The sequence below is a fragment of the Manis pentadactyla genome, chromosome X, assembly GCF_030020395.1.
Source record: "Manis pentadactyla isolate mManPen7 chromosome X, mManPen7.hap1, whole genome shotgun sequence".
Taxonomy (NCBI): Eukaryota; Metazoa; Chordata; class Mammalia; order Pholidota; family Manidae; genus Manis; species Manis pentadactyla.
This window is the reverse complement of record NC_080038.1, coordinates 142,485,810-142,509,100: the sequence shown is the minus strand read 5'-3', so window position 1 is coordinate 142,509,100 and position 23,291 is coordinate 142,485,810. Positions and strand designations below refer to the sequence as shown.

Sequence of the window (23,291 nt, the reverse complement as noted above, 5' to 3'; positions counted from 1 at the left end):
TGTGAGGCTTACTTAGTTTTATAGCATCTGGAGAGAGACAGAGACAGACAGAGAGAGGTGGGGGAGCAGGGCATTGGTCCTTGGAATTGACAAGTGTGCATGCCAGCATCCACTGCAGCCTGGAGTCTCACCTGGCCCTCCGACACAGCACCCCTTCATGCTGGCCTCCAGCGAGGTGTCATCATCCTAACCTGGTGCACAGTCCATACCTCTTTCCCCGGCGACATCCTTGGAGAGTCCCTCCCTCCCTCCCTCCCTCCCTCCCTCTCTCTCTCTCTCTCTCTCTCTCTCTCTCTCTCTCTCCACACACACACACACACACCCCTTGCAAGCCCCTCCTGGGGCTGTTGCACCACATCACTTTAGTGCCATAGAAAGCTCAGGAGGCTGCCCCAGCTACTTCTGAAGCTGAGCCATGCTGAGCTGGTGCGAGGGGAGGTACCATCCTGCATGGCAGCACAAGCCTCCTCGCCCTTGGACTTCTACCACACTCCCACCTCTGGCCCGAACTCCAGGGGCTGAGGGCAGCACACATCAGCAAACTGGTAACTATTCCGCAAAACCCTGCCACATCACAGGGATGAGGGTTCGGGGAAGACTTCAGGACTCGTCTCTCACTCAGGATCTGGGGTCCTCAGAGGGGCACTCCTAGCGGGCAGGCTCTCACCCTTCCGTTTGCTGCTATGTCCCCAGGGCTAGCACTGTTTGCTGGGTTCCAAGGGGCCACTGGGGTGAGAAGCATGATGGAAATTACCTGGATGCAAAGGCAGAGTGGCCCAGGCTGTGTACTCAGCCTGCTGCCAGGAAGGGTTCTCTCACTCTGCAGAAGAGGCAGGCAGGGGCCTGGTCTCCGTGGGGCCGTGAACTGGTTCTGAGGAGGTGCCTGGTGTGACCTACGACCGCCGCCAAATTTGCTGGGCACTGAGGGCTCTGCTCCCAGAAGTGGCCGTCTCAGGACCTGTGAGGCAGTGCTGGGACTCGGCTCTCCAACTGCCTGAATCTGGGCTGCCCTGCGGCTTCTGACGCAGCTGTGAAAGTGACTTGGATCACAACCAGAATCTGATTCTACTGAAGCAGAAGTACAGTCCTGTGGATCACGAGGGAGCAGAGGACAGGCTGGCTATCACGACAGCCTTGACATCTGCCTGTGTCGCACAGTGTGTCCAGGACTTTACGAGGTGAGAGGATTCTCTCCTATAGAAGAGGTTAGTCAAAGCCCTGTTGGCCTCTGGACATCCTGCACCACCCTGCGACCAATCTTTCCTTCCCTTCCCTTCCCTCCCCCGTCCCCCTCCCCTCCTTCCCACTCCCCTCCCCTCCCCTTCCCTTTCCTTTCCCAGACTTTGCCATCCTGCCATTCACTGCTTCTGCCAGCTCAGCTCCAGATGGGCGGACAGGCAGAGCTGGGAGCAGACAGCCCTAACGCCCTCCAGCCTGGAGGTAGAGAATTTCTAAAAGCCTCCACCAGGGGTCGCGCGAGCGCCCATGTTTGCTCGGATGGCTTCACAGGTGACTCACTTCCTTTACAAAATACATCATTTTATAAAGCATAAGCGAAAAACAAAACAGAAATGCACAACCAGGTCTTTGTAATTATTTCTCTGTCACCAAGTGAGGTATGACTAGTTCTTTTTCCATTTGCGTTACATTCACCTGAATGACGACGCTGAACTCTGTCTCACCCCGCCTTCCTCCTGGTTTTCCCTGTTCCTCTGTGACTTAGTAATTCTGCTTATCCCCCCACATCTAGCTTTACAAAGAGCCTCAGGAAAGGGAAACGACGACAGCTGCCTCGGAATAAAGGAGGACTCCCACAGTTGGGGGCTCCCGTGTGCAAGGTGAGGGGCTTCTGGTCCCTTGGGTCTGCAGTCGCAGCCCAAGAGCCTGTCCCATGGTGCCAGGCCACTGTAGGCCAGGCACTGCCTGCTTGCACCCTCAGGCACTGACAAGCAGATGCTTCTTGCAAAAGGGAGCCCACAGCAGGATTGCCGGGGAAACTCCCATGGCCTTCTGCACTTCTAACGTAAAAGCTGCAGACAAGTCAGACTGGGAAACACTGCAAGGCTTTGCTGATGTTCCTCCAGGGACCCCCTCCCCACTGCCCACCCTGCCTCTCTTAGGTGTCCTATGGAACACACCTCAGGCATGAACTCACACACCGATAGAAGGAACAACTAAAGACAGCCTGAAATATAACACCTTTGTGGGGAAGGAAACACAAGTGTAGGAGGAACCTTGGGATGTGCACCCAATTACCATGTACCTCATCAGACAGGGGTGAGCATGAAGGTAGTAGCTCATACCAAAAAAGGCAGTAAGGACGGCAAAGTTGCTGGCATGCTGGGGAAAATCAGTCTTCATTTGGTATGACATGATGGGTTAAGTATCAAAAGGGATGGCACGCTCTGCCAAGAATTTCAATTCTGTCTTTACCAAGATAGTATGTCCCTAAATACCACATGCTGCCATCCGCTTTTTACTTGAAGGTATGTGGCATTTGGGCAGCCGTGGATATCACCCCTTGTGGAAGAGGCGTGACGTGATATTTCTGCAACATTAGTGAAAAGTCTACCAACATGGGAAATCTCTCTAAGAATCTCTAAGGCAACAGTAACAACTTTTCAGGGGTGGAAGGCACAGGAGAGGGGACTGTTGCTCAAGGCCACGTGTTGTTCACATTTAAAGGATTTTAAAAGTCCTCAAAGTTGGGATTTCTCCCTGTTGAATACTGGAGCCCAAGACTTGCCTTGGAGCCCTGGGCAGGAGCAAAGCCTTGAAACTCCCAGTCCTAGCCTTGACCTTGTACCCTGGGCAGACACCACCAGCTGCAAAACCTTATCATCCCTGACAGCCTGACTGGCCCCTGCTGGCTGCCGGGCCCCCCCCTTCTCTGAGCAGCGGTGTGTTGAGCCATCACGTGACAGGACGGGGAAAGAGCATGCGCCCCAGTGTGGCCTTGGCCCACCGCTAAAACTCCCTGGGCCTCATCGGGAAATGTGACTCTCACAGACAGACCACGTAAGGGGCCATTCCCAGCCTCCAGTGGGCACTCAAGAAACGGGCTGTCGGTAGCAGGTTCTGCCTGCCTGGCTGGACTCGAGCTCATGGAGTCCCAGATCCCAGCCTACCTAGCCTGCCCAGCCTGCCCTAGCTCCAGTCCCTCTGGGGCACGGCTGCAGCGATCACCAGCTCTCCTGGGCCCCACGCCACGGCTTGTGAGCTTCAGAGAGATGCCAGCTGGGCCAGTGAAAGCTTTCCAGCTATGAAGCTGCAGCCTGCGGCATGGAAGGCTGCAGCCTTCATCCAGGTGATGCCCATGACCCAGCTGCCCGACAGGCTCTTGGGAACACCTAGGGCATTTTCCTGGTGCCCCTTTCATGGCACTACGATCAGGGCAATTCTGGTTTTCCATGTTCGGTGTAACTTGTCTTCTACATTGACGACAGGCGGCTTAAGGAAGAAACCCCCAGAGTGATATGAAAGCAGGAGGGAGGGTGGCATTAACGCTTCTCACATCATGATCAGCCCACGGTGGGGCCCAAAGTCAGACAAAAGACCTCAGCACCACTCTTCTTGCTTCTTTCTCCCGAAACATCTTTGTGCATCAAATTAATCCCAGCCTTTCCAAGTCCTTGAATGCTCACCACTGCCCCAAGGACTGTGCACTGTTATTATATCCAGCATACAAATGTGCAGACTGAGGCTTGGAGAAGGGTCACCACTGACTCAAGCTCTCACAGCCTGTTGAGCTGGAACCTAAACCCCGGCCTCTTAGCCACAACACCATATGGCCACAGACAGCCCCAGGCCAGGGCACTGGTCTGGGCTGCTCAGCCCTGTGCTGTGACGGTGATCACCCTCTGCCCTCGTGGGCAGCCAGTGTGCATGGAAGGTCACTAAGGCACAGAAGCAGGGGTGGGCAGGCAAGAGAGAGCTTCCAGGTCATGGGCTGGCAGAAAACCCTAATTTTGCTCAGGGACAACATGTACTTTGCAATTTAGGGCCCAGATGAAGTCTACTGATAATACCATTAGCTACCGGGTATGGAGTGAGGCCCGTGTGCCACTGCCTGAAGTTTACATCCCGGCAATGCTGGGTGTCGCTTCTACCACCCTGAATGGAGGTAAGCGAAGGTCACACAGCTCGTCAGTGACAACGACTGGCAAAGAAAGGACTCCAGCCCAGCCCACTCACTTCGCCCCACGACTCAGCAGTACTCATCTGGCAAAGAAGAACACCACGCCCACGTCACCAGGACAAGCGCGAGGAAACCAACCTGCAGCGACCACTTGCTCCAGGCTCGGCCCTGTGCGGACTGCTTCGGCTCGGAGGCCACCTGCCGTGCCTGACCACCTTGCCTCCTTCACTTGGCTCACATCAGCTGCTGGCGATGACGCGCTCTCCAGTCAGACTCCTCGAGGTGACGGGGGAAACATCTCTCCAGAGAAAGTGGAGACAATGAACAGAAACGTGGCAATTAAAGACCTTCCTTGGAAAGCTGCTTTCAGGCATCTTGCCATCCCAGGCAGAGTTAACCAACAGGCCTCTCAGGGAGCAAGCCAGCCCACACAGCAGAGTGACTAGCACAAGCCACGGCACTGTGCCCTTTCTGCCCATCTCCTCCAGCTGCCTTTTGCCTTTGCGCTGGTGAGAAGAGCATGCTATGAAAGTAGGGTGACTCTGATGCTGCCAAGCTTCCTGTGGCATCACCTACATCTCAGAATCGGAGGCTCCTAGGTCACGCCACATCCCAGAATTGTGTGGGTGGGCCCAGGCTTTGTGTGACTGCACTGGGAGACCACTGGGCCTTGGCATTGCCTGCAACAGAGTGGGCGAATTTTCAGTGACATAAACAACTGGCATACACCCACGCTTGCCAAGGGGCCTTCCTAATTTTAGCTCTATGTTCACCCCATTGCCACCACGGAAAACTGTGCTTGGCCCCAAAGGAGATTTCACATACTGGTGCAGGTCGGCAGGAGGTGAGGTACTTGGCCACCCAGGTTGGCCTGGGGCAGGGCCTCGGTCCCGCCTGTCCTGGGAAGGACATCCCTGCTAGCTGGAGGCTGCAGAAAGGACACACGTCCAGGAGCCCTAGCCCTCCGTAAATCCTCAACTTACCCTAAACGTTGGCTCTTATTGGTGTTAGTATCGCATTTGCACAATGCCTCATCTTGCAAAAGGGCAGGGCCTGGCAAACACATCGACATCTCCGCACAGAAACATACGACTCTTAACGCCAAGTGGGACAAATAAAATTCGGAATGCCGTAAAATAGTTTCGTGTCATCCATTTTTGGGGTTACCACCCAGTGCTAAGTTAAGCTTATGCAAACACTTTTGGTTGCCTAAACTTGATGATGGAATTGTGGATAGCCAGTCGCAGACCTGCATGGCCCGAGGCAGGAGGCTGACACTGCCTGACTCCCACACAGAGAGGCTCCCGGCTCTGTGGAGCCCTAGCACTGAGACAGCCTCCAATTCTCAAACCCTGTCAGTCTGAAGAAGTTCACAGTATCTCCCCACTGGCCACTCTGCTCGATATCCATGGACAACACCTGAGTCCCCAGCCAGTCCACATCTTGTAGGACCTTTGGGACTGAGGGCCAATGCCGTCAACCACTCTTCTTTCTCCACTGCAAACTAGAGGCTTCTATCTGCCCAGCTCCCAGCTGCAGGCTTCAAGGTGCAGGCCAGCACCTCCTCTTTTTTATCAAAAAGCCTTCTCGGAAAAAGAGATGCCTCTTCAACCACTATCCATAGTAAAGCGCTTTAGGGGTTACAGATGAGTCTCACACGGACCACCTCATGTCATCCTCACTCCCACGAGGTAGGCTGAAGAGTATTACTCCTTAAGGGGAGATTACTACATTGTGCCTGCCTTTCCAATGAGGAAATTGAGGCTCAGAGAGGTAATGGGATTTGCTTAGACTCCTACTCCAGCAGTAGTGGTGCCACAGACCAGTCCCAGGTTTGGAGGCATAGAACAAAGCTTGTGCTTCCTGCCCGGCTCATCCTGTGGGGGACAGGAGCCTCACCAGCCTCACCTGGGTAGCCCTGTGTACATGCACACTTCCCTCTGCAGGCAGTGAATGAAAACTCCACAGCATAGGAAAATCGCTGAAGCTCCTATGCCAGCAGCTGCAGCGTGGGCCCAAACTGCCAGGATCGGGGCTCTCCACAAACATGTCTGCTGCGGCCACAAACCTCCCCTCAGTTCCCTGCATGTATCTGGCCTTTTTGAGGCACCCTTCCCCCACTTTCCGCCTGAGGAGGCCCATTTACCTTCTGGAAGCAGCTCCTCCTCCATGAAGCCTGCAGCAGCCCCTTGCTCTGAGTCGGCAGTTCCTTCCTCCTCACGCCTAGCCAACCTCACTCTGCCTCAGAATTCAGAGTCTGCACTTTCTTACAGGTCTGCCTGGAAGAGGCCCCGACCAGCCCTGAGTAATGTGGAGGTAAGCACGCGCTGTCAAAGAGCCTCTGGTTTACGTTTACACTGACTTAAACTGGCTTTGCCTTACGATGCTCTGTACCCTCATCTGTCCTCTCCCCTCAGGCTAGGCTTACACCAATGCTAACACATGCCTGGCTAGCAAATGCCCTTCCTAACCCAGCAGCTCTCTGGTGCATGAGAGGCCAAACCACCTCCCACTAGGCCTCTTGCAGGGTAGAGCACACTTCTGCTTGCAGAGGCAGCTGATGCCCTACACATGCCGCTTGGCACACACTCAGGGCACCAATTCTGGGTGCTGATTCTTCCAGTCAGTCAACGTGGATTGCACAGCAAGGGCCTGACCACCCAGGCCCAGCACAGGCCCTCTCACGATGACATGACCCTCACTCTGCAGCAACCTGATGGGCTGGTACGGACTGTCAGGTTGGCAGCCCATCGGAAAGGACACCCTGCCCAAGCCCACTTCCTCCCGCTCCATCAGTGGGCGTCAGCTCACAATCAGCCTTTAGCACTCCTACTGATTCCCTCGCAGGCTCCGCTGCCTCAAGGACCCAACCTAGAGGGTTCCAGAGTGGTCCAAAAAGTCGGTGGGAAGATGAGGTCGAGGCACAGGATTGCTTGTCACCTGCCCTGCTTGGTAAGGAGGATCCCGTGCCGGGGGACCCCTGGTGTGCAGACAGCCCTGAGCATGAGGCAACAGTCCAGCTGCTAGGATTTTCACGTTAGACCTTCTCATCAGTCCGGCAGGTGGAAAGGAATTTCCTGGTAGGTGAGAAGATCCAGGTATGTGGAACACAGGGGAGTGACAATTCTGAGGACGACGGTGGCAATGGACTGAGGTGACTTCTCTGGGTTGAGGACCTACAGGGGGATGAGAAGCTCAGGGTGATTAACAAACTGAAAACTAAGGGGGAGCCCCAGAGTCTCCCTTGTCACTGCCAAAGTAGCCCCATCTCAGGCAGTGGACAAAGGTCAAACCCAGGATTTGATAGGCGTGGCTGAACTTCACAGATGTTTGAATGGTCAACCAAGGCAGGTCCGTCATGCCAGCAGAAGCCCACTTGCAAAAACCTGCATCCCTGACGTGAGGACCAAGGACATCTGGGAGAAGGCCCTGGAAGAGCTGGACTCCCCGGACGTCTCTGAAACTTCTGAGTCTGTGGCAGCAGCCCACTCTTTCCCATAAAGAGCTAGTGCACCCACTCCACCCGAGGGAGCAGAAAAAATCACATAAGCCTTTCCCCATAGGTGACCTGTGTCCCAGGAAGTAGGGGGACCAACCATCCTGACTGGCTGCAGGAAGTGCTATTACCAGGAGAATCCCGGGAAACCCCAGAAGGGGAGGTCAGCTCACTGCCAAGCCCCCGGCCAGAGTGAAGTCACTGCACCTCACTGGTAGGGCATGTGGGGCCTGCGAAGGGCGGTAAGGGACAATCCCCGTTCCCTGGAACTGCAGTGGAGGTCCCAGGGTGGCACGGAATGGCTGGAAGCCAGGGGCTCATGATGATGGAGACCACCAACAAGGAGGCCCGACCCACAGAGGGATGGAAGCGGCCGAGCTAACACAGCCTCCCTGGAGGCACAACAGACGGGCAACTGACCAAGGGGCAGCCTACAATAGATACTCAAAAAGAGCAACAGCAGACAGCAAAGAGGCTGAGGGCAGCCAACCCAAGAAACAAGTCATCTCTCGCCCAGGTTCTGCCCCTGAGCCGTTTTCAGACCTGGCACCATGAACACGGGAGTTGGCCGGTCCTCAGGGGGAAGGATGTTGCAGCTCCACGGCAAGCAGACACCGGAATGCTCTCTCCCAGCCCTTCCCAAAGAAACTTCTGGCTACGTGCTGGGTGACCAAACAATGCGAAAAGGGAGAACGGGGCATCTGGGGGCTGCTACACACAGTGTCCAGCTGGACATGGGCATGAGAGAGTAAATGAACTCTTCTCTGCATCCGCTTCAGGAGGACTCCCTGTACTAGACTTTCTGAGACAGGATGTCATTGGGCCCAAGCTATGCTGGGCTATTCCCAAGGATCTGTCAGTTGGCCTAGAGTCTAATATACACTGGAATGAGTGAGACGCCTTCTGAGGAATCTTTCAGAGCATGGGATGATACTTGACTTTAAGTGAAAAAAGCTGTCAAAATGGTAATACAGCATGAACTCAACTGAGTACAGCAAAAACACATAGAAAAAGGACTGGGGAAATAGGCCCAGACTGTGACCGTCCTTGCCTCTGGGTAATGCCTCACGAGTGTTCTTTGGTCCTGATTCCTCACGTAGTTTCTATGACTTCCAGAGTCGCCACAGTGAGCACGAAGATACCCACAAGTCAGCCAGGTGGGTCTTCTGCACAGAGCACGTTAGCACACTATTCACGTCCCATGTGGGACGATAACACACGCTCCAGACCCCCACACGTGAATCTTGAAAACAAGAAAGTCGAGCCTCGTGATGGTTTGGCCACACGCAGCAAGCAAGTTGGGAGCCCTCCCTCAGGCTGTCTTGGAGCCTCCCTCAGACGGAGGTCATTGCTTATTTGCTTGGACACTGAGCACAGCGAAGAACATGTAGGCTGAAGAGCCGGGGCGTGACGGAAGCATGGAAATGAGCATCTTCCTCCCTGCCCTGCCAGTCAAAGTTGATGTAATGGGTTGTGATATGAATGCAGGGATGGGTGAGTGCCAGAAGAGCACAGAAACTCCCAAGGTTCCAAGTCTGCTGCGCCACATCCTGTGCGCAGCCGCCACACCTAACCAGTGTGTTAAAGTAGGCCACCCGTGTCTGAAGGTTCCCAGGGGTGCAGCTTCTTCCAGTGGACTTGGGAGTGTCGCTAAGACAAAACTGGAAATCAGTACAGTTCTCAAGATGGGCCACACGATCTGGGCCATGTTGAGAGGGACACAGCACGCAGAGCTGCCCAGGAGACAGAGAGGAAGGTTGAGGCAGGGGAGCACCTTGGAAACAGGCCAGATGGGAGTCAAGAGCTAAAATCGCAGTGTTGGAGCAGAAGACACAAGGCTCACTGTCTTCCCACAGCTGCATGGCTGCCCTGGGGCTTTCTCCTGTGTGAGTCCAGGGCACGGAACTAAAGCTAAATGGTGACCAAGTGAATCACACAGAAAAAAAGGAGGGCCCCTTTCTCACGGGCAGAGTGCTGGACACAAGGGCACCTCCTCCACGGGGACAGCTCATCCCAGGTGGCGGGCCTGGGGTTGGCCAGCAGTCTCCCACAGGAGGGGCGATGGTCACTTACAGTTCAAAGAGCCTAGGTGAATACTGACTCCAAAGCAGGCCTGCCAAGAGAAGAGAAATCCAGCCCCTGAGGAGCAGGAGGAGGAATCTGAAACACAGCCAACCAAAGTGGGAATAGCACCCAGACTTCAAAAATGGCTCCCACAACTCGGCACAAAAAAGCAAAAGCAGCTCAAAGGCAAGATGGGCAATCAGATATTTCACAGAAAAGGGGAGACCATACCTGCCAAGAGGCGGATGAGGGAAACGAGGAATCTGGGTGAAGCTGGTCCCAGACCAGTGCTACAGCAAAACACACAGCAGGAACAAACTGGAACCCTCTCTAGGCCTCAGGATCAAAGAAGCACATGGGGTGGGGAGGCAGCAGCATTCTCCATGGTGTAAATTACACCACCTCTCAGCAAGTGAAAGAATGGCTGATGGGTTCGGAGGAAGGGAGGGGGTGCACGGAAATCACACTGAGCAGAAGGGATCAGCTAGGCAGGAGAACACTTGGGCCAGAGAGAGACATGGCAGAGCCAGGGTGAGCACGAGAAACCAAAGCCACCTTGGAGCAGGTGCCTGGGGCCTGGAAGAGACCGTGTCCAGGGGCCCCTCACCTCCCGGCCAGCATTCCCATTTCCTCAGATTGCTGCAAGGAGAGAGAGCCGGTTTAGTTCATTGGAAGAGAAAGCAGTCCTCTGCTGATTCAACAATTCCTGAGCAACTACTCTCTCCTGGGCGCCTGCCTGGCTTGCAGAAATGAGTAAGACACAGTCCTTGCCTTCAAGGAACTCAGCGCCCCTGAGGCAGCCAGAGATTTTTGGAGAGCAGCTATAATCCTGAGAGCTAAGAGCCCGGAGACAGAAGGTACAGCGCCACCAGAATTGAGAAAGGAGACTGCTTGACTCCTGGGTGGGCAGAGGAGGTGATGTTAAAATTGTGCCTGGAAAGAGGGCAGGAGGTTGCCCAGACAAGAGGTGGCTTCCAGGCCTCGGGAACTGCAGGTGCCAAAGCAGGGAGTCCTGGTGGAGTGTGTGCGCTCAGGGTGCAGGGATTTGCAGCACAGTGAACCAACAGACTGGACTAGGAGGGAGAGAGCTGGTGCCGCTGGTAGGCCCACGACCCAGGGCCCAGAGGTGTCTGGGCTTAAACAGGAGAGGACTCAGCAGGGTTTTCAGTAGGGAGTTCATGAGGACAGATGTGCGGGTCAGAAATGGAACTAAGGGCGTGTGGAGGACCCACTGGAGGACAGACAGGAGGCATCAGGGCTGGTGGGGAGGCTCAGGTAACAGCACCAGCCCAGACCCTGAGGCCTGAACTCAGCAAGCAGCAGTGGGGACGAGGAAGGGCAGCATTTCTTCTCATCAGGCATTTGGGAGGCAGGGACACAGGACGTGGTCATCAAGGAAATGCGGAGGGAAGGGAGCCCAAAGAGCTAAGCGTGGCCGCAGTGAGGGGGTTGAGCCCCTAACAGAGGCAGAGGCCAGGAAACCGCTCTGATGGGGAGCTGGCTTCGTGTGGGACGTGTCAGGTCTCAGGGGCAGCAGGAAACAGGAGTGGAGGTTTGCCTTCCCCCCTGCAAAAATGGCCATCTAAAGACCATCCCTCGGGACCCCGCCGGCCGTCCCAAGGTGGTTTGGAGGAAGGAGAGGCCTGGGCGCCCAGCCCGGAGGTGCAGGAGTCAGCTTAGAGATCCCGCCCTCTCCCCGCATGCGTGTCCTCCGGGCTCCATCCTGAGGGTCGGTTTAGGTCTCTTGAGGACCACGGGGCTGCCACTTGGCTGCCTACCGGTGCGGAGCGTGCAGGACGCCTACATCCTAGGAGGAAAACGGGCACTTGCGGGCCTCAGCCCTTGGGCGGGTCTAGCCCACCCGCTGCGCAGGTCCCAGGCTCCAGGGCTCCACCCGCCTCCTCCCGCTGCGCAGCTCCTCCCCGGCCCTCCCCCTCGGGCGCACCCCGCTGCCCCCTAAGCTCGCCCCAGCCCGCTTCATAAGCCCCGCCCGGCTCCGCCAGTGCTTTCCACCGCCGCCCAGCCACTCCAAGCCTCACCCTGCTCCTCCCTTGGCTCCACACCCACTCAACTCCTCTCGAGCCCCGACCCACTCCGCCAGCTCATCCTGCCAACGCTTTTCCCCAGCTCCAGCCGGCTTTTCCCCCAGCTCACACTCCCAAGCACCTCTAGGCTCTAGGCGAATGCCCTACCCAGACCAGCCCCTCCCAAGCCCGGCCCTGCACGCCCATTGGCTCCACCCCTGCCCATAACGTACCCCCCAAGCTCCGCCCCAAGCCCCACCCCGTTCCTCCCGTGGGCCAACCCCGAACCAGCTCCTCCCCAGCGGCGACACGCGCTCGCCAGCCCAGCCCAACCCACAGTCAGCTCCCCCTCACCTGCGTTTCTCTGGCTCGATTCGGCTCCTCCCTCTACCACAGCTCTTTCTCGCAGCTCCGCCGCACTCCTCCCTGAGCTCTCGCTACCCTGCTTTCCCCCAGTTTCAAGCTGCTTCTCACCTGCTATACCACATTCTTCCTCAGCTTATCTTTCCGTGATTTCTCCCGGCCCCGCCTCGCCCAGCTACGCCCCAGCATTCCCCCTTCTCCACCCTACTCCTCCCCAACCTGCACCGCGCTCCTGTTCCAGCCCCGCCTCTCCCTCGCCTTCTCCACTCACGCCCTGCTCCTCCCCTACCTCCTCGTCCCCAGCTTTGTGTCACCTCTGCTCCGCTCGTCGCTCACCTACTTAGCTGCAACTCGGCCCTACTCGTTTTGGAGCTTGGCTCCTCCCCCTACTTGGCCCAGCTCCTCCCGCGGCTCCACCCCCGTCCAGCTTCCCGCAGCCCAGCTCCACCCATACGATGTCCTCTCCACTCCCCTTCCTGCCCTGCCCGTCCCCGTTCCTTTTCCTCCTTCCCGCTCCGCTCTCGCCCACCGGTCGCGGGCCCCAGACCCAGCCGGGTCATCCCGCGCGCCTCAGGGCCTAGTGAGCCCAACAACGCGGGTTAGCAACGGGGCCTGCGAGCGTACGGGCGCGTGTACGTGGGCGCGTGTCTATTAATTGCCCGGCTGCGAGCCTTCCTGGCTGCGTAAGGGAGGGCTGCGCACCTGCACGTGCGTGCGTACGTAGATACAACGGTACGAGTCTGCGCACAAGAGGGCCATCTGCATCTGCGCCAGCTCATCCGGGTGAAGGACAGCTGTCAGCTGCCCCCTGTGCTCGGGGCCCGGGCGGCGGAGGGAGTGTCGATGGCGCTGGGGCAGCCACGACGCGGGCCCGGCGCTCTGTCCTCCTTCCGCGGAGCGCGTTGTCTCCTAGCCTGGGCGTGGGAGGCGGTGGTCCGGGCGTGGTCATACTCACGAGACCACGGGGAGGCGGAGGACTGTCGTGCCATGTGGCCGCCGCCTGGTCAGCCGAGCAGGCCCTCGACTCGCTCGGCAGGACCCACCCCGCCCGTCCGAAGGAAGTCGGAACCCGCCAGGCGCATGCCAGCAGCTCTGCCCTCCGCGCGCAAGGTTACCTCTGGGCTGGGGTTTCCCAGACCCTGTGCCTGGGAGCACCAGCAGAGTGGCGGAGGCCACCCTTCTCGGCCCCGGCCCCGACACCGCCACCGTCACGCGCCCGCCATCCTTCCACGGGCGTGGAGCAGCGACGTTCGTCTGTGCCTAGAAACGCCAGTGTGCAGGACCACGCGCACCAGTGCGCTGCTCTTCCTGTGCTCAGCGCCTCCCGCATGGCCCTTGGTCTGTAGCCTCACAGAGGCCCCTGGCTGTGCGGTGTTCAGCTGGTTGCCCGTGGCACCCCTCCCGGCTGGGCACACCCAGGATGATGTTGAGGGTAACGGGATTGTAGGGTCCCCGAATCCTGGGCCCGTGGGACAGTGTGGGGGGACTTGACAATTTTCTCCTATTGTACTCCGGGTCTGCTGGGCTGTAAGGACACCCTCCACTTGAACTTACAAGAAATGATTTTCTGTGCCTGCTGGTTGGCAGCCTTGTGGACCATGGCCCAGTGAGGGTGGAGGGATACCACTGCCATGATTAGCAGTATCAAACCGTGAGCCAAGTGAGGTGTTTCCCATCAGATGGACCCTCCTGGGTCCTGGTGGTCTGCAGTCCCCGCTGAGTACCAGACTGTTCTGGTCATTAGCCAACATTGCTGTCTTGTACCTAACCACCTGTTCTCACGATCCCTCTTGTCTTTGTGCAGGTGAAGAAGCCGAGGCAAGCAGGAAAGTGCGTCATCCCTAGTCCACAGAGCAGGTACTCTGTGCCTCCAGAGACAGGAGGGCACCTTTAGGTCCTCCCTCATGATCTCATTTTAACTTGATTACCTCTGGTAATACCTTTCCTTTCCATATATGATCATGTTCGGACATACTGGGGAATGAGACTTCAATACATGGATGGCGGGGCTGGGGTGTGCGTGGGGGCAGAACATGAGTACAGTGCAATGCAGCACAACCTACAGGGTCCCTGAGATAGGAACAAACTCTAGATGTTCTGGGGGTGGATGGAAGGCCTTGGTGGCTGAGGGGTGGTGAATAAGGGAGAGAGGAGAGCACGCTGCCTTTGCGGGGGGAGGCAGATTTCGTGGGGCCCGGTGGTCCCTGGTGAGACATGCGTCTGTGCTGGTTGGGTACAGAGCCCCTGGAAGCTTTCAGCAAGGGAAGGACGTGATCACATCGCCCCTGGACCAGAACCACTCTGGCCACAGTGGGGGCACTGCCAGGCAGGGGCCCTCGGGGAGACTGCAGGAGAGGCAGTGGGACTCTGCGGACGAGGGAAAGGGGTCAGGTTCAGGGTAGGCTGTGGAGATAGCAGCCATGTGACATGAGTGGTGGGTGCAGGAAAGGGAGCATGGGCGGCCGCTAGGTCGGGGACAAGAACAATCAGGTTGGTGGCAAAGCCACTTATGGAGGTGGAGGGGAAGTGGATTTGGGGACCTGAGTCTGTGCTGGCCGTGGAAGTTGAGGCCGAGCAGCTGTGGCCCATGTGGAGGTAGGCAGAGCAGGCAAGCGTGTGACATGGAAGCCTGGGAGGAAGGGCGGGAGGGGCAGTCAGCCGTGTCGGGGCTGCCGAGCGGTGAGTGAGAGGAGGAGGCAGCAGGTGTGGGGCGGGCCACTGGTGCCTGTGCTGACGGGTGTACTAGCGGAGTTGAGGGTGACAGTGCGTGGAGAGGAGGGAGAGGCTGCCAGCATAGACAGCTCTGCTGAGGACTGCTGCATGGAGGTTTAGACTATGAGGCAGACGCTGGAGGCCTCTGGAGGCACAGGCTCAGGGGGTGGGTGTCTCTGTCCCTGTGGCTGTCTGTGCTGGGAGAGGGCTAGAGCCGGTGCGCTGGGCTGTGAAAACAAGGGGCCCTCCCTCCATCCTCTGAGCTGCCCTGGGGCTCAGTGAACTTGGTCCTCGAAGACAACACATGCCTTCTGGGGCCCATGCCTTTCTCTCACTGTCCCCACCCACCTTCACGAGCTCCCCAGAGACACCATCTGCTGGATGAGTCCCCCCCAGTGATGCACCCCCTCCCTTCCTGTCAGCTGACTGCGTGGCACTGGAAGAGAGGAGGCAACAATCTCCACTTGCCCAGCATCCTGGTCACTGGGGTTTCGGGCACCCGGGGACGCTGGGGAGAGGTCAGGCCCATGGGCTGTGAGCTTGGAGGGCTGCTGGACGATGTTCGTTGACATCCACGGTTCTCTGCTTCCGCAGGCCGTGGGAGGTCCGAGGAGCTCAGGGATGATGGCGTTCGGCTCCCTGCCCTTCCGGCAGCCTTATGCAGATTTTGTATTAAACGGGGTCAAGACGGTGGAGACACGCTGGCATCCGCTGCTGAGCGGCTACTGCAGCTGTACCATCGCCATCCACACTGCTGTCCGGGACTGGGAAGATGCCACCTGGACGAAGCTGCTGGTGGACAGGCTGGGGGTGACCCCCGCTCAGCTCGAGGCCTTGCTTCGGGAAGGGGAGAAGTACGGCCGTGGAGTGGTAGCTGGCAAGTGGCAATGCACCTGGCCCCGGGCTGCGGGTGGTGCAGCTGGGCTTCCATGAGCTCGGGAACTCGGGTTAGCCCTTTCTCCGCTCTGGGACTCAGTGCAGCTCTGAGAAGCAGGGCCAGGTCCGTGTGTGCATGTGGCGTTTGCCTCCGTCTCTGTATGTGTGCACGTGCAGCAGCGTGGTACAAAGGGGGTCCGGGTGCCTCTGGGCCCAGGCTGCCACCTGCCTGGCTCCACATGACTTCCCCAGCCCCACAGCCTGCCGCACCATGTCCCCTGCCCCCCCGAGATTCCATGTCACCTGGGGAAGTGCTCAGGGACCTGAGTGCCTGTCCCCTACAGGGGCCCCTTGGTACCTGCCACCCTCCCTCAGCAGTGTCGCTGGGGCCTTCCCGTGACTTGGGTGGGGTCGTGCAGGACGAGGCCCTCTGCTCTCGGCTTCTCTGCCTCCTGCAGCCTCACCCAGAGCTCCCCGAGCAGCGTTTGGCTCATGGGAAGCGCTGACTGGGAGGCAGCCTGTTGGCTCCTCCGTGCCCGCTTGGCGATACTGCGTCAGTCTCCTGGCGGGGGTAGCGTGAGTTGAGTGAGCACGTTCTCCCCCAGGCAGCCCTGGGCTTACCGAGGAAAATCATCCAGGTGCCTCTCCCTTTGTGCACAGGGCTCGTGGACTTTGGGGACACTGTGCGGTGCCCAGAACTCCTAGCTTCTGACGAGGCTGCACACATGGAAAGCCAAGCCGTGCTGGCCGACCTGAAACACAAGTACCTGACCACCCTGGCCAACCCCAGGTGGCTACTGGAGCCCATCCCCAGGAGAGGCGGGAAGGACGTCTTCCAGGTAGACATCCCAGAGCACCTGATCCCCTCGGGCGGGAGGCCTGACAAGCATGGGTGCCTCAGAGGAAGGTTGCCAAGAGAGCGGGCCGATCAGGACCCGTCAGCCGGCCACGCGCCACACACGATCGAGTCGGCTGCGAGCTGGATCGGCAGCGCCATGGACAGCGCTGCCCAGAGTGTGCTGCTGCCCTAAGCAGATCCCCACTCGGCTGCAGGGGACGGGGGAGCGGGAATGTCCGTGCGGGACACCCCCTGGGCTGGCGACAGAGGTCAGGGACTCTGACCTTTAGGGCAGAGGGAAAGCTGCCAGTGAATGGCTTTGTGCTGCCACCGATTTTGGTCTGGCTGATTCCTGGAGCGTACAAAGAAGCGTCTTTTAAGAGACCTGCTTCGTGCGCTCCCCTCTCTGGTCAAAACTCGTGGAAGGCTCGACCATCACCCGGGGGACAAGCGTGCGCCGAATGATGGCCCGAGAGAGGCCAGCCATGGACAGCCTCGTTCACGAGCGAGAGGAAATCACGCTTAGAAGTGGAGCGAGCCCCTGCTGTCCTTGCTCGTGACTCTTGCCCCATTGTGACAGTTTCTGCTGGCTCATGAAGCATGCGTGCTGGACCTGTCCCCACAGCTACTTGATGTCCAAGGAAGGGGCCCTAAATACAGCTCTGACGAAAAGGTGTTCGGTGGTGGTGGTTTTTCTGTTGTGGGGATCCTTTTCATCTTTTCTTTAGGGTGGTTTCTTAGCAAAGTTGGTAGGATGCGTCACCCATGAGGACAATGGGCTTTGCCCCCGGTGCTGGCTGGGGCATGGCCCGTCTCTCTTCTGAGCCAGACCGTGGGGGTTGGACAGCCCTTGGCAGAAGGGGTGGCCCTGCTTTTAGGCGGGCCTCTCTGCCAGGCTCCTGGATCGTGGGCTGGAGATGCTCAGCTGCTGTTCAGGAGCACCCTGGCACATCTTAGGGGCAGCCATGGGGAGAGACCCTCGTGTGTCTGGATATGGGACTAAAGTAAGGAGATGCCCCCGAGGTCAGGAGGGAGGCTGTTGTGTCTCCTGAGCAGCAGCCCAGGCTCAAGGGACAGGGTCTGCGTGAGCTTGCCTCAGTGCGCCCCAGCCCAGTCCTCGGCTGAGGACTTGGTGTGCACATGGTGCTCCGCATCTAAGAGGACAGCAGAAGCCAAGGCTCGTCTCGGGCCAGGATTTCCAGCCACCTTGGGCTACCCCCTCCCGCTTACGACACCCACACCACCTCACTACTACACCTCCCTAAGTACTACACGTGCCTGAAGTCTGGCTGGCTGTGAAGACACCCACCCCAAGGGAAGGGGTGCTTCCTCCCAGACCCTCCCCATGGCCAGGGACCCTGCGGATTCCCAGCTCGCCTCTGTCCTGGGGCCGCAGGGCTGTTCTGCCAGGGCTGAGGAGGACATCTTTTTTTAACTGTTGGCAAGTTGGATTAGGCTTTACGGCTGAGTGCACTAAAGATCGGCAATGCAGCGGTTAAGGTGTTACTATCGCTACTTGGGGTTAACTGGCCTCAGCCTGTGGTCACACCTGCAGGTCGTCTCTAAGGGGCTGTAGTGTAACCTGAGGATCCATCCATACTGTCTCATCTCTTGGTAACTAACATCTCATGAGGAAAAAAGTCACCCTCGGGAGCTAAACGCTCCCAGCGTGACGGTCCCCCAGACCTACTCGGGAGGGGTGGGAGTGACACAACACGGGGAACAGAAGGACTTTCTACTTTACCATCATCCTCTTGTTCCCTGGAGAGCACGTGCAAGGGTCGTCGGGGCGTATTTTGCTGAATCCATACAGGTTCATTTGGCGGATGAAAGTCTTCAGGCTGTCCGTTTCAAAAATTCTGTCTGAGCCAGACGGTTGAAGGATCTCCCTCTGGAAGAGGTCTTGGTAGGGGGGCAACCCGCTGCTTAGGTCATCATCCTCTGCCTGCCACGTGATGTCACAAAGGTGGCTACCGGCCGGCCTGTAGAGGAGCCCTGGCCCTGAGTGTGGGAGGGGATGGGTGTGGGGCACCCCGCTTCAGTCTTTGGGAGAAGCCTGGGGTGGTGTGGTTGGCATTTCCAGAGGGGGCTCCCATGTGCTGCCAGGCACCCAGTTTTATTCACAGGCCGGGCCCCAGCTGGGCTGGGAATCCATGATCCCGTGCCCACTCCCACCCCTAGAGGTGGGGGAGTACTGTTGCTGCCTTCTCTGCTTTGCTCAAGGGCCAGGCCCTGTTTAGTCCTAGCGTGGCTACCACCAAGACCGCCCACGGAGGTTGGGTCCCGGGGGTCCTGTGCCTCCCGGGGGTGGCGGTCCCAACGAGTGGGTCAGCCTACTCTCGCCCGTTCTCCCCGCGTTCCCCTCCCCCGCCAAGCCACCCCGCTTGGTCTCTTCCATCGGCTCATCTGCTCCTGCTGCTTGGTCGGTGCTGCTCACACCAGAGTTGGGCCCAAACAGAGAGTCCTGTAGTCTTGCCCCTGCGGTCACGTTGTCCGCAGAGTCCGGCTATGCTGAGCAGGGCTGGAGAGCTCCTGCCGCTCCTCGACCTCGGTACTAGCCACAGCCCCTTAGACCCACTATGGCCCCCAGTGCCGACGTGTGCTCGGGTGGCCCCTAGCCTCTTCTGCGCTTGGCACAATCCCCTTGAGCTCTGCTTGCCTCCAGATCTCGTCCCTCTGCAGATCACAACGTGCTTGTCTTTAGTTGCCATTTCATCCCCATAGAAACTCTTGTCACTGCCGAAGACGTACTGGCCTGGAGACCACCTGCGTTGGCCGTTTCCAATCAGCTGCTCCAGACACTCGGCTCCAGCACCCCCCTTGGCAGCCTGCCTCCATCCCAGAGCCCAGTTTCCTCCCTGTGGCGGGGTAGTTTGGCTTCTGCTCCCTCGGGTTTCTGACCTCCCGCTCCTGATTCGGTCTGTTCTGGCACCTTCCCTATTGATCACTGGATTCTGGGCTTTGGCATATATTGTTCTGCAGAAACGGTACATGTGTTCCTCATCCACAACACACCAGGCCTGGTCTCTGTGCCCCAAGCCCACCCCCACCCTTCGTGTGTCCCTCTCCTGCCATTACCCGGATGCTAGGTGCATCGCACCACCTTGTTTGCTGTTGGGTTCCTTTCCAGAGGGCGCCCTGCACGCAGAAGCACTCCTAAGGAACGTGCCCACGTGTTTAGCTAGCCGTGACTCCAGGAAGCAAATATGAAGGCACCCGTCGTGCACTTGCACGTCGATGAGAGTCTGGCCACGGGATGGGACGAAACCCAAATCCAAGTCATCTTCACCATGGATTGAGGGGACACAACAGCGGTTACATTTTGGGGATCATGCATTCTCTCACTGACGGCATGGACGGCTTTGTTCACACGAACCCTATCCAGGGAGCCAGGGCGGTCCGGTGGGGAGGCCCCGCCTGCAAGGATCCCTGGTCCTTGTTCCAGCTCTGCCACAAAGTAGGGTCATCTGCCCTCTGTTTCTAAGAGGGGAGTGCAGAGTTGAGGGTTTGAAGAGACCCTCTGCAGGGGCCTTGGAGACTAAGGCCTGTAGACCTTGAGGGAGCCCCCAGGCCTGCATGCTGGCTCTGTCCTGATGTTTGTGCTTCTAAAACGTCCACAAAGCAGTCATCCAAGAAGTGGCTTTATGCTGTAGGGACGTGCCCGGGGAGGCTCAGAACTTGAACAGAGGCCTTTCCCGGCTTCTCAGAAGGGGCTCCTAGAGTCTCTGGCTAAAAGGCCAGCTGCCTTCCGTTGCATTAAAAGGATGTGCTCACCCAGGGAGTTTCTGTGTTCCTCAGCGATGTCTGTCAGGACTGCAATGCGTGCTTCCTCTGCTGGGGCCTCTGCTAGTTCATGAGCTCAGCTGATGACAAACACAAAGGGATTCCACCATTTGGCGGGAGGGAAACGAGACAGAAGGGGATGCCCTGGGAAACCACAGCCCCGTGTTCCGCAGAGAGCAGGAATTGGTTTGAGGTTGTTTAGGCCCGCTGATGGCCTAAGTCTTCTGCAGGGCCATTGGCTGATGCTGTTTGTTTCCAGAGTCACCAAATCTCTGATGGGGTTGAAAATCCAGGACTTCAGGCTCCTCTCGTCCTCCCAAGAGGAAGTGTGTCTGTCCACGGCGCTGTCTTCCGTCTAGTTGAAGCAAGGTGGTATGTAGTCTCAGCCTCCCTCGACCAAGCCTCCTCAGTCCCAGAATTCCACCCTGTGGCCTGTGGGCGCCAGTCAGATGGTCCTTATTAGGTACCTGTCGAACGCAGGGCCCTTTGAGAGAGGAGACTGGTTTGCACTTCAGTGCTGCAGAGGTCCCAGAGATGACCCTCTGTGTGTGCTACCACCGCATGGGCGCCGACTCCCAGCCAGGCGACTCCCGCAGAGCACTGCCGACTGGGCTCCGAGGACAGCCCCCCGAGGGGAAAGCGATGTCGGTCTTGGCCTGCCACAGCTTCTGCACAGCCCTGCAGCCATCGAGAAAACGCCCAGCCCCAGGCAGCGGGCCCCACGACCTGGGGCCAGCCTCGGGGCCTGCCTGGCCGGCTGGCCTTGCCTACCACCCCCTCTTTCGATCCCTCTGTCCTGGTGCCCTCGGTGCCCCCAGGAACAGGCCCCTTGCTGGGCCCCCTCCCTCAGGCCCCAGGCGTGGCCCTGCGGTTGGTTTTGCAGGGTGGGAGACAGAGGGGGCCATGGGGTCTTCCTCAGCCAGGGTTCTGGGGCGTCCTTACCCCACTGCTAACACAGGGCCTGCAAGTGAGCAGAGGCCCAGGGAGGGCCTGGGAATCCTGAGCCAGGGAGGAGGGGTCTTAGCTAATGGCCTTACATTTCTCCTCGTTTCATGAATACAGGAAGCACGTTCAGTTATGTGTATGTATTTTAGTTCTGTAAAATGACACACCAGAAGGAATCAGGAGCAAGAATTAACACACCGTACTTTTATTTCTCCATTTCTGGGCACCATCCATTTTACTGCTAGTTTGCATCACTTTTCTGAGGGAATAGCGAGGCCGGTGCCATGTGACCTGGCTGCGGATCACAAACGCAGATGGAAGGTGTCCCCATGGGTCTACAAAACAGCAACGTAGCACTGACTGGTGAAATGGCTCAAGAACGCACACATGGGGGGTGGTTGTCATTCAGAAACAGATGCTGAAGCTAATCCCCCTTTCTATGAAAAGGAGCAACAGGAAGACGTGCCAGAGGAAACAAAGACCCACTTCCATGGGGTCGGGAAGAACAGGAGCCCAGAGGTTCTAGCCCACGTGGCACAGAACCAGTGCTCCTTAGAGCGCTGGCTACTCTCTCTCCTAGGCCAGAGGGAAGAAGGGACCTGACTGCATGCCCAGCAGAAGCGCCTGCCTGATGGGGGCTTGGCCTGGGCGTGGCCGCCCCTCTACTTGGGGACCCTGTTCCTCATTGCTTCTAGCCTCCTTGGATGGGGATTGGGAAGAGCCTGCAGCCCTGCTAAGGAGCCTGAGCAAAAACTGCTGGACCTGCACCTTGCTGGCCTCTGCGTGGGCCCTGGGGCCCCAGAGCAGCTCACAGCAAGCGGGATCACTGTCGGGCACCTGCTGGTACTGCAGGTACTGCTCCTGCACCCAGTCCCCGGTGATGATCTTCCTGGGCTCCCCACAGATGAAGTGCTCCCTCCCAGGGTACACCTTCCCAGCATTTAGCAACTGCCACACTTCCTCCTCAGCGACCCAGCCTCCTCACAGGAGGATCACGCCCAGGAGCAGCGCCAGGAGGCCGGTCTTGGGGAGGCGCTGCTCTTCGTTAACCCCATCCCAGGTGAGGCCCAGGGTGGGGACCAGGACATAGGAGTGGACACTGGGGTCCACTTCCTTCACATCCATGCCAAAGACCAGCTGCAAATCCTTGGAGGCTTGGCTGAAGGTCACAGGGAAGGGGTCCTGTTGATCCTGGGCGACCAGCTCCAGCATCTCTGCCTTTGTGGTCAGCTCCTTGGCGCGGTACTTGAGGAGCAGGAAGGCCACCAGCTGCAGACTCTTCCTGTGCAGCGCATCTTGGAGAGAGGCCCTGCCATCCCCTGCGGCCTCATCCCCATGGCTGCTGGGGCGATGGGTGTGGGGCTCACTTCCCAGGGTGGCTGGCCCATCCTGAGGTGAGGGCTGGGCCCCCTCCAGGCCCTGGGCTTCTCTCGCCTCCTCCTGGGCCTCCTCGAACGGGCACTGCACACTCCTTGCGCCCAGAGGCATACTGACGCTGCTCAGGGGAATGGCAGCCTGCAGGGGTGGTGGTGGGGAACTGGGCATCGGGGACCCTGGGGCTCTGATTTGGGGGTTGGCTCCTGCCTCCCAAGGGTCTCCCCTGCTGGGCGGGCAGTCTGTCCATGCAGAACCCAAAGGATGAAATGATGGGGCCCTGGTGGTGTGCCAGCCGAGCCCGAGGATCTGGGACTGGAGGCTGAGGGGATCCATCCCGTATGCTAGAGCCCTGGGGACACATCCAGGTCGGGCATCACACCTTGTCTCCTGGCTCAGCCTGGTCCTCCGTGGCTCTGCGACCTCAGAACAGGTGCCTCAGGACTTCAGCTGCTGATTCCTGGAGCCACTGGACGCCGGTGTTCATGGAAGCTTCTCCGACGTGCCGGCAGCCCTGAGAGTCCGGGATGGTCCTCTGGATGCAGTCGTCATGCTGGGCACTGAGGCAACTCACCCCACCTCACTACTAACCCTCTGCACAGTCCCTTCCGCCCCACCTCCCACCAGCACGCCCTGCCACCGGACCCCAAATACCCCCTTCCCCTTAACTTCCCACCC

The 23,291-nt window shown here is 58.4% G+C and overlaps 2 protein-coding genes and 1 long non-coding RNA gene across 5 annotated transcripts in view; 2 read left to right on the top strand and 1 right to left on the bottom strand.

The window, feature by feature from the left end:
- Nucleotides 1-472: 472 nt before the first annotated feature.
- LOC130681905 (uncharacterized) lies at nt 473-12,466 on the bottom strand. Its single transcript, XR_008995183.1, has 4 exons — nt 12,077-12,466; nt 6,285-7,314; nt 4,277-4,436; nt 473-1,028 (listed from the first exon to the last, which is right to left on the bottom strand). It is a non-coding gene; the product is annotated as an uncharacterized LOC130681905 (long non-coding RNA).
- Nucleotides 12,467-12,701: 235 nt separating this feature from the next.
- LOC118925055 (protein EOLA1-like) lies at nt 12,702-17,186 on the top strand. Of its 3 annotated transcripts, none has more exons than XM_057495706.1 (4): nt 12,702-12,817; nt 13,890-13,942; nt 15,392-15,674; nt 16,334-17,186. In XM_057495706.1, the coding sequence occupies exons 3-4, from the start codon at nt 15,419-15,421 to the stop codon at nt 16,702-16,704; spliced, it is 627 nt and encodes a 208-aa protein (XP_057351689.1). In that variant the 5' UTR covers nt 12,702-12,817; nt 13,890-13,942; nt 15,392-15,418; the 3' UTR covers nt 16,705-17,186. The 3 variants fall into 3 exon arrangements, with proteins under 3 accessions (XP_057351689.1, XP_057351688.1, XP_057351687.1); XM_057495705.1 differs by lacking the exon at nt 12,702-12,817 and adding an exon at nt 13,195-13,379; XM_057495704.1 differs by lacking the exon at nt 12,702-12,817 and adding an exon at nt 13,382-13,517.
- Nucleotides 12,862-23,291, top strand: part of LOC118924005 (protein EOLA1-like) — a 214,213-nt gene continuing 203,783 nt past the window's right edge. The window contains exon 1 of the mRNA XM_057495679.1: nt 12,862-13,379. Coding sequence (XP_057351662.1) covers nt 12,929-13,379 — 451 coding nt within the window. The 5' untranslated portion in view covers nt 12,862-12,928. The remainder of the gene's footprint in view (nt 13,380-23,291) is intronic.

Excerpts from the sequence above, each read along its gene's own strand:
- LOC118925055 (XM_057495706.1), top strand. The coding sequence starts at position 15,419 with ATGATGGCGTTCGGCTCCCTGCCCTTCCGGCAGCCTTATGCAGATTTT. Across the intron at positions 15,675-16,333 it reads CGGCCGTGGAGTGGTAGCTG|GGCTCGTGGACTTTGGGGAC; the intron begins GCAAGTGGCAAT and ends CTTTGTGCACAG.